Below are 9969 nucleotides of genomic sequence, written 5' to 3'. Positions count from 1 at the left end.
GTCTGTGCACCGAGACTTAAGGGGCAGCAGGACTCAACACAGATGTACAGATATCGGAGCTCAAACCTCCACGGTGACCTCATGACAACGTTTCCACATGTATTGACTTATAAAAGCCTGATGAGCATTTAACTGTTGACCTCCTTAGCTTTACTTACAACAGACTGACCCATTCACTTTTTTTTTGCTGGTATGCTTTGCTATACTTAGCCTTATCCGCTCACTACTGTACTGTACAGCGCAAGGCCAGCTGACAGTCCTCACCGTGACCCGGCCTTACGTGCGCCCACATCCCTCCTCGGCATGCACCCCTTTACCCCCCCTTGACGAAGGTGCTGATGGGGTCTGCCAAGCCCCATCGACATGCCGACCCAAAATTAGCCCCCCCGGTAGTTTCCTGTGCCCTTTAATCCTGGAACCGTGAAAACCTCTGAAGGCAGAGTTGCGGACAGCAGGAACAGACCACGAGAGCCTCTGGGGTGTTTGGCATGCCGGACATAGTCCCGACTCCATCCGTCATGTCCAGTCCTGCCATGACATCACGCAGCCCACTCTAAGAATAGGAGCGTCCCAAGCCTTGACGTTGGCATCAAACTACGGCGGTTAAATATAGGAAGGGGTGAGGGGAGTGGGTTCCGTTGGGGCTGATTTGTGGTTCTGCACTTTGACTGTGCGCTAACTTTTGCATGTAGCCTCACTTTGCATAGAATTCCAGTGCATTGACAGTGCAAACAGAATTTTCTGTTGTCAGTAAGTCGATTTGATCTGATTTTGTTTGCTTAGTATCAGAGGTCGGTGACATTTCAGTTATGCTTCGTCGGCAACGTGTCGATAGTCCAACCGAACAGAAAGGAATCGCAAAGCCGACCAATCACGAGTGCGGTTGCCATCCACCAGGTGAGATTTTATTCTTTCATTCTACTTTTTCATCCGTGAAAACACAAAAAGTCTGCATGATCTGTGGACCAACTGGTGACTCTCCAATAAATCCAAGAGGTCTTGGTAAGGAAACAAACAGCTAGATGATGACCCACAACTTCTCCTGCAGGACATTTTCATTCAGGAAAATCAATGCCCAGGATCAACAAGGACAAATTTAATACGTCGGATATATCCGACATAAACAGTTATATCACAACAATTTGAGTCACTTTGTGCTCAGAATTTGTTTTGCGCGTTTCAAGAGAAGCCGAGTCACGTCACGCTACGTTAGCGCCACCGCCACCGCAGCTGCTGCTGCTCACAGGTGTGGTGGATCCTCTGCGTCACGATGAAGGAATGATTACCCAGGATGTGGAAAAACATTACCTGTGGTGGAAGTTTGGCAAAGGGTTTGAAGTCTGTCAGCCAATTGAAACAAAACAGAACAAAACAAAACAAACAAAAAAAAAACCCACAGCAGCAGCATTTCTTCCTTTCCGTCCGATAAATCATTGACATCGGGACACCGGTGCGCAGTTCCGGCCCCTTTTGTCCCCGAGGCAAATCATTCACCGACATTGTTCCGATTGTATTTCCACAATGAGCAAGTCCTCCTGTTTGTTTTTTCACTGATTGCCTGACCGGCTCGTTTTTCTTTGGAAAGAGATTTGGTTTTACTTTACTGCGTTATTCTTTAACTGTTGAGATTAACTAACGACCTCACGACCTTTGGGCAATTATTGCAACGCTATGATTCAGTTTATTTGCAATCGCATGTTTTGATTGTGTCTGTTTTTACACTTTAGTGACCTGCCAACTTGTTCCTACACTCGGCTGGATTATCAGGTTCGCAAGCCCCGCCCTCACAGGAAGCGCGGGCTCCGTTTACGCGAACTCAAAGACCCGGCGGCTGGAAAAACCAGTCCGTATGTACCAGTTCGGTGGCATTTTTTTTTTTCTTCTTCTCTTCAACAAGTCGGTGAATGATTGTCACACGGAGCAAAGTGTGACAGATCGCCGCGCCAGAGTTACACAAGCGCCGCGTGACGATTCCGAAGTGGACGGCTAAAGTGGGAGATGGAGCGGCGCTCGCCGAGTGCTCGCTGTTTATTAACTGCGAGCGGCTTCGTGATTCACAGCCGCAGCTTTTTCCGCACGTCGTGACTGGGCCCGCTGGTCCTGCCGCTCCGCAGGAGACATCCGGACCGGAGTGTGAAACACCAACGGACAAACACAACGACCACAAGGCTCACAGAGTGTAGACAAAATAGCAATTTATTATTAATAACTTATCTTTTCTTTACATTCGTAAGAGAGGTGTGTGGCAGGAAGGCGGCTTCCTCCGGAGAAGACGCCTCCTCTGAGGGGCTGCAGGGGGCGACGACGACAACACTTCATCCATCCGTCGTGACAATTTCTTTTTCTCAAAACTGCATTTCACAGAGTTTTTTTTTTTTTCCCTGAAGAGGCGAGTTGGACGAAGCCAACCGCGTTTCTTTTTGTTTTTTTTCTTTCTCTTCTTTTAACCCTTTTTGCGCACGTTAGGATGATTCACATTAATCTCCAGAGACCTCCCCACTTACCCCCCTGACTGGAAAAAAATAAATAGACTGCTTCATTGTTGTTGTTGTTTTGCTGGGGGGGGGGGCGGGGGCTGGATTTCTTTCCTGTTTAAAATGATTGAAGACAATTGCATTTTCGCTCATGAAGGCCGATGCACGTGAAAAAGAAAATAAAAAAAAAAAAAACGTCTGGGTGCAAAAGAGTAAGGCAAACAACAACAACAACCTCTGATTGGTGAGGGGGCGGGTCCAAGGACCGGGCCCGTCCTTTTTCGCTGTCGTCACAAACGTAAAGCGGTTTTTATCAAATATATTACACATTTACACAATCTTTTGCACAAACTCTTTAGAAAGCCTACGTGAAATTTTTGGCATAATCAACTTCTTCCAAACATACCATCGAAATGCAATACGTTCCGCGCGCACATGTGACTGTCGAGTATGAAAACAAAGAGTCTTTCAGTACCCACTTGTTGCAACAAAAAAAAGAAAAAGAGCATATACTGGAGCAAGGCTTACTTTTCTCATTTTCATTTTACTGCAACATCCTTTATATTAAGATATCTATGTACACCACGTATAAATGTTTCCAAAAGTGACTCCACGAGTGTAAAATCATCGAGTCCAAGGTTTTGGAGTGTGCCGTTTTAAAGCTGGGGGGCGACTTGGTCCCCCACACAGGCAAGTCTTCACAGAAGACACAGCAGTCAGGGCACCTTCAGGGGGTGGTAGGGAACCAGTGCTGGCCACCTCCCCCCCTCCCTCCCCCCCCTAAATAAAAAGTTTTCATTGATAGATCTGTCCAAGTTGAACAATTACGTCTCTTTGGCACACCAGCCCAGCAGCTTCTACACATAACAAAGAGCTGAAACGTCTCCAGGAGGAGTCCAGTCCCGCCGGCCATCGCTTGGGAATCGAGCAAAGTGTCTGCAAGCGTCTGAGCTTCGTCCTCCCGTCCGTCCGTCCGTCCCTTCCTCCAGTCAGTCAATCAGTGGTACATCAGCTCAGACCGCACCGCTCCCGGCACTTCCGGGTAGCCGGCAAAAGAGCCCGGGAACGCCGTCAGGTCGACGGAGAAAAAAAGAGAAACTTTTTCGCAAACAGGGAGGCTCCTCCCCGAGACAGCCGCGCCGCCCTCGCCGCCTCACGTGGACTGCAGCGGGTCCAGCTGGAAGACGTTGTGGTTGGTGGGCGTGGTGAAGTAGAGCGGCTGGTGGTTGGCCGGCGGCGCCGAGATGCGGTTATCGCACGGGCTCTTGAGGCTGAGCGTGCGCTCAAAGTCCAGCAGCTGGCCCATGAAGTTGAAGTTGGGCGAGATGTTGGATTTCTTCATCTTGACGATGTCGTAGGCGTCGTTCATGGACAGGCTGAGCTTCTGCATGAGGTAGGCCACCGTGACGGTGACCGAGCGGCTGATGCCGGCCAGGCAGTGGACCAGGACGCCGCACTTCTGGCTCCGGGCTTCGTCTGATTGGAGGGGGAGACAGGAAATGAAGCGGTTAGAGGTCAAGTTTGGCTAAGTTTTTTGCAGATCATTTGACATCAAAACATATTTTTGTGTGGATACATTTTTCTGCATCTTTTGCCCGGCGCCACCCCCCCCCCCCCCTAACACAAGGTGTGCCGGCAGGTCGACCAGGCAGCGGAACTCATTCCCCAGAATGCCTCTCAGGCGTGTCAGTCAACAAACAGTAACAGCGACGCAAACAAAGACCACATTCTTTCTTTCTTTCTGTCTTTCTTTCCCTTCTCCTTCTTCTCTCCTCCTTCACTTTTTCCCTCCCCTCCTCTCCCTCCCCCCTTCCAGGCCCAGAGGAAAGCCGGCTGGGGGAAATTGACTATTACGGTCTATTAAGCCATTCTTCCGCTCGCCAGGGCAACTCCGACAATGGTGCCATTTGGGCGTGTAAACTCAGGAGTCATGAGGGCGGCCTGTCAAGGCCAACAGGATGTCAACAGGGCCTGTAAATGGGCCCTTTTGTAATGCGGAGGTGGTGGAGGGGAGGGGGGGGGGGATGCCATGTCCTAGATTACTTTCAATGCCACTTCCTTCCTGTTGCGCTCAAATTACTCGCCTCCCCCTCCCCCCCTCCCTCGCTCTCCCGTTTCAACGTCGCCCTTTGTGCCGCAATTACACAAGCGGCGGGACGGACAAGAGACAGGAGAGGGGGCGGCAGGGAGGAGGGGAGGGGGGGAGGGGGAGGGACATCTTCCATTCAAGTCCAGCCCCTCACACTTCTTTTTTTTTTGCGCACGCCGCCGCATTTCCAGGCCCCGTGCGTGCACCGTCAGAGGCGCCGCGCTTGTCTAACACAATGGCCCTAATCTGCCCTGCGTGTACCCTGCAATGACCCCCCACCCCCGACCCCCCCACCCCAAACCCACCCCCGCCTCCGTCTAGCGGGGCTGATAAGATAACATCGCGTGGCCGGGGGGACACCTCATCTAATCTCAATTGCACAATAAGAGCGTAAGAACTTCCTGCTGCTGATAGCGCATATCGCCCTAACGGGATTATGCCCCCCCCCTTCCTCCTCCTCCTCCTCCTCCCGCCTCGTACAAATCTGGTCGCCTCCACTCCACCTCTCTGCAGCGCATTGGGGTCGGAAAGAATTTCGAGCGAAAGGAGTCGTCAGGTGAGGAAGTGCAGTGCAGGGAGGGAGGGAGGGAGGGAGGGGGTGAGAGGAGGGGAGGTGGGGAGCGGAGCGGAGCGATGATTCACTGGGACTGCAGTCGGCAGGAAGAGCCGCTGCTTCCTCGTTTTGCAGCAAACCGCAGGCGGTTGGTTGGTCAGCCGAGTTCTACCGTCGTTTTCTGTCACACTTAAAAACAACGATCCCGCTTCAGCATCGAAACTCACCAATGAAGCCGATGGCCTCGGGGAAGAACTGCGACAGGTTCTGGCTCCAGTGGTCCGAGATGGGGATCTGCTTGTACTTGAACTCGCCGGCGTTCTCGAAGAGGTTGGGCAAGTTGGGCGTGACGTTGAGGATGTACTTGATGCCGTACTCCTCCAGCACGTCCAGGTTGGTGGAGTCCTTGGCGCAGCCCAGGTAGAGGTGGGGCAGGATCTCCACGGGGAAGGAGGGCTGCGGGTTGGACAGCGGGCTGCCGTCCACCGACTCGGTGGCGCTGCAGGGGTCGCGGTCGATGTCCGACTCGATGTCCGAGGAGTCGGAGCTGATGCGCAGGCCGCCCAGGCCCAGCACCTGCGCGGTGGGCGAGCTGCTGTTGGACGAGCCGTCCAGGTTGGTCTCGCACAGCGCCGGGAACTCAGCCTGGAACTTGCTGAAGCCGCCTGGAAGGTGTGTGGGGAGGAGAAGTCACGTGTGAGGAGAGTGCCGCATTGCAAAAATGAAAAGATTCAGTGGGCAAAGAAGCTCCAGTAAAAGCTGCTGCTGCTGCTGCTGCTGCTGCTGCTTGGCCAACAGTCAGTCACCCGCCCATTCAGCCCAACCAGCCACTCATTTTAATTCATCACCGCCGCGCAAAATGAATGAGCGGCCCACTCATGAATAGCGGATTGTACCACCGCCGAATTTGTCAAGCGCCGCCCCTCCGGTTCACGGCTGATTTACCGGCGTGAATGAGCGGCGGCCCGCGGGGGGCCCTCCCCCCTTCCCTTCCCTTCCCTTCCCTCGCCTCCCCCTCCGCGTGTGTGTGCGTGAATGGACCGACACTCACCCTCCAGATAGTAGGCCCGGTAGCCCTCGTCCTTCATGCGGCGCAGCAGCAGCCCCAGCACCGAGCCGCCGTCCACGTTCTCGTTCCAGTCGCGGCTGTACTCGTCGTACAGCACGATCGTGTCCGTCTTGCAGCGGCGCACGAAGCGCTCGCGGTCCTCGCCGTCCGAGAGGAGCGCGCGCACGGGCAGGTTGCCCTTCTTGAGGCGCCGCAGCATCAGGCCCGGGATGGCCACGTTGATGGCCGTGTCGACGTGCGACGACTCGTACAGCTCCTGCGCGCGGCAGTCCATGACGAGCAGGCAGTCGCGGCGCGTCTCCAGCTGCTCGCGCAGCCAGCCCACCGTCTTGCTGATCGCCATCACCGAGTCGAGCTGCACGACGGGCTTGAGCTTGTCGAGCATTTATGAGGCGGGTGCGGGTATTTTCGTGTGTGAGTGTGTGTTGGGGAGAGGGAGGGAGGGAGGGAGGGAGAGAGAGAGAGAGAGAGAGACGGAGAGCTGTGGCTGCTGAGGAGAGACGAGGTTGTTCTCCTCGGCCGAGAAGAGGCGAAAAAAGACGAGAGGGGTCTGAAGGAAGGAAGGAGAGAAGGAATAACAAGCGAGTCTTGCCGGGATGGCGCGTGAGCTTCGTCGGCCTTTTGAGCGCGACGGGGAAGTCCTCCAAAAAATAAAAACCGAGGCTCCAAAAATAATAATAATAATAATAATTATAACAACAACAATGACGATGATGGTATTAAAAGATGATGATGATGATGATAATAGTCAGTCCCGGTGTTCTTTAGTCTCCACGGCGTGTTTCCCTCCTCGCTGATCTCCACGAGCGCGGCTCCCACCGGCGGTCATTCATGCATCTGGCCGGAGCTGCCGAGGTTATTTCTCAATGAGTCAGAGCGGGCCTGCATGCGACCAGCGCTGGCTGACGCGCTTCCTCTTGCTCGCTCGGCCTCTTATGTAACTCCAAAAAAAAAACACGAACACGGCTCCGTGCAGAGCGCGTGCAGCAAGCGAGGTCCTGGCTCGATTCGGTTCTGGGATGGGTTCCGGTTGCGGTTCGTCGTCCTCCTCGCCGAGTGGCTGCGGACGGTTGTGTTGTGTCGCTGCTGCGGGGCTCCTCGATGCGCTCACCGCGGCGGCAGGCTGCTGAATGGCTACAAGCGGGCGGCGCTTCGGTGGATACATGGCGCGCGCGGGCCAATCAGAGGAGCCCGTGCGGCGGTCGCCCTGGAAACGGGGGGCCGGATGGAGCGGCCCCCAGTGTTGATGAATTGTTAATGAGTTTGTCATTCACAAAAAAAAAAAAAAAAAAAAAGGAGGGAGGGAGGGAGGGAGGAGGGAGAGAGAGGAATTTCCGCTCCGGATCAAGTGAGTGCAAACAAACAGAGGAGCTGCGGGCGGAGGGGAGGAAGGAAGGCAGGGGGGGGGGGGGAAGGGAAGAGGGGAGGGGGAGACAACCCCCCTCCCCCCCACCCCACACACACACACGCACGCTTGCACAAAGAAGCCGGGGAGGAAAGAGAGGCCCTATCAGATGAGGGAGAAACACATGGGCAATAAAAAAAAAAAAAAAGAAAGAAAGAAAAAAAAGAGGCACTCTGCTGTTTACGGCTGTTAAACCGACAGGAAGTTTCAGCAGAACACACTGTGCTGCGAAACCGTAAATAATAATCTAATAGATGCATGAGGGATTAAGGAGTTGTGACAAACTTTTGACATTTTTTATTGAAGGTTTTTTTCAGGGGAGGGGGGGAGGAAAGAATGAGTTTAAAAACCAAGCAGAGCAGTTCTGAATAAAACTTTATGTAAATCTAACATGATAAAATAATTTTAAATCCAAGTTTGTTTGTTTATTTTTTTTTGGTGGTGGGGGGCGGGGGGAGAAAATACTATATGAAAAAAAGGCTATCTGAATTTTTTTATTTTTTTATTTATCAATTTACATTAAAACAGGACCGGTGTGTATTTTCACGCCGACACATCTTCATTTATTGACTTATTTATTGAGCTTATTTTTAGTTGTCCAGGAGGAGTGGGCACCCTGCTGACGAAAAGAATGCCCCCTCCCCTCACTTACCCCCTTTTGTTTTGTTTTTTTGTTTTTTGTTTTTTGTCTCTGATGATGAGAGGTCAGGGGTCAAACACACAGCGAGGGGGCGTCAAGATCAGCAGCTCGCCTGGAGGAAACAGGGCAGGAGAAGCAGCGGCGGCGGCGGCTCCCCTGCGGAGTTCCTGAGCTCGGGCCGGCGCGGCCGCCAGCCGCAGGGGGCCGCAGGGGGCCGCAGGTCATTCAAATCAATCGGCAGCGACCGTTAATTGTGCTTTTTGCAGATTTTATTGATTTTTTTTATTGCTTGGGTCACCTGTGGGTCTGTCGGAGAGGGCCAACGAGACAAACACTTGTTGGGTAAAAACGACAACGAGGACGCTGATGATAAACCCGTGATCACTCATCACGGCGGCTTTCTAAACATAGACATCAGAGCGAACGCCATTAGGTTGTTATTGTTATGATTATTTTCAATAATTGTTGTTGGTCCAGTTCGAGACGGCGTGTTGATGCAGCTTTCCATTTCAAAAGCGTCCCTGCCCTGCGACACTCTGCACCAGCGCCGGAGCTATTTCTGTCTGCGCGGCCTTCGCTGGACCGACGAGGGCGAGTGTGCGAGTGTGCGTGTGTGCGTGCATGTGTGGGTGTATCGGCTCTCTCCTCTGTCCAACCAGCCAGTATGTCTTTGATATTTGCCAAAATAGAGCAGAAAATACAACACAAAAAAAGGAAAAGGAAAAAATATCACTAGTGGATCCATTTCAGCGGCTCGGTCGCCGGCTTCAGTGCATTAGCTTGAATTTCCACGCCGCCCTTGGGTGACACGATCGCTGTGAAACAGACTAATCGTCGCTGTTTGTTCATCGCGTCCGCCTGGAAGCGTCCGGTAGCTACCGGACGCCTCCCACTGGATCGCGAATGACTTTCACGCCCCAAAACTAAACTGCTCGGAGAGCAGCGCAAACACAAAAGCAGCGTTTCCAACAGACTGTAAATGTACACAAGCCTTCCTTTATTTCCCCTACTTCTCCCTCAATTGACAAACTGTTGATTTAAAGTCTGGCACTCTTGGTCTAATTGGCTGCAGACTGTGGGATGAACAAACAGGGTCGTCAGATAAGAGCAGATAAGGTGGAGCTGCAGCTGGTGTTGGTCTGCCCATGACTCTGTCTGTGTGTGTGTTTGACCTATTTATTGCTTTTAGGAAGTTTGTTTTTATGATAAGCATTATCTATACAGGGAGAAGCATGTGTTCCCTCCGAGTTGAGAGGTGAAACAGACCGGCCGGAAAGTCTGACTTCACACTATCATTTGCCTTATGAAGTGAAAAAGTTCAAGAAAAGACAAGTAAAGGTCAAAGCCTCTCATCTTCCTCACTTCTGAAAGCTTTGGATGGAGGAGGGGCGGGAGAAAGAGGAGGAGGAAGCCTCAGCAGAGGAAACATAGCTCGACACCGTGGCGTGAATCATGCGTAATAAACTCAAAATAGAAGCGATAGAAGGCCACTTTTCAAGATCTGATGAGTGAAATGATCCAAGAGTGGAGTGAAGAACTTCCTTGACAACTGCCGGATGTTTTTATGTTATGTTGGTGTCAACGGAAATCTCTGAGGAGCTCGGACTTCCAAAGGTGGGGGTGGAGCAATGATAGAATTGATCTGATTGGTCACTTTGAAAGACGAAAGCTTCCTCATCCAGTCACGTTGTGAAGGTAATTCCTTAAACCTCCTCCTGTGGGCTCTTTACCAGATGGAA

General features: G+C 52.3%; 1 protein-coding gene across 1 annotated transcript; it reads right to left on the bottom strand.

Annotated features, from left to right (window-relative positions):
• Window positions 1–2178: 2178 nt before the first annotated feature.
• On the bottom strand, window positions 2179–7326 carry dusp6 (dual specificity phosphatase 6). Its single transcript, XM_076027218.1, has 3 exons — window positions 6168–7326; window positions 5344–5781; window positions 2179–3950 (listed from the first exon to the last, which is right to left on the bottom strand). The coding sequence occupies exons 1-3, from the start codon at window positions 6568–6570 to the stop codon at window positions 3628–3630; spliced, it is 1164 nt and encodes a 387-aa protein (XP_075883333.1). The 5' UTR covers window positions 6571–7326; the 3' UTR covers window positions 2179–3627.
• Window positions 7327–9969: the final 2643 nt, after the last annotated feature.

This window comes from Nelusetta ayraudi, unplaced genomic scaffold, assembly GCF_046127955.1.
Source record: "Nelusetta ayraudi isolate G7.1 ecotype Tasmania unplaced genomic scaffold, CSIRO-AGI_Nayr_v1 ptg000020l, whole genome shotgun sequence".
Lineage (NCBI taxonomy): Eukaryota > Metazoa > Chordata > Actinopteri > Tetraodontiformes > Monacanthidae > Nelusetta > Nelusetta ayraudi.
Note: the sequence above shows the minus strand (reverse complement) of the source record. Positions and strands in the feature narration are given on the sequence as shown.

What these genes read in the sequence shown, in the direction of transcription:
- dusp6 (XM_076027218.1), bottom strand. Translation starts at nt 6,570, where the DNA reads ATGCTCGACAAGCTCAAGCCCGTCGTGCAGCTCGACTCGGTGATGGCG. An exon ending in CCGGGCCTACTATCTGGAGG is followed by an intron (nt 5,782 to 6,167) that starts GTGAGTGTCGGT and finishes CACACCTTCCAG; the next exon opens with GCGGCTTCAGCAAGTTCCAG. An exon ending in CGAGGCCATCGGCTTCATTG is followed by an intron (nt 3,951 to 5,343) that starts GTGAGTTTCGAT and finishes CCCTCCAATCAG; the next exon opens with ACGAAGCCCGGAGCCAGAAG.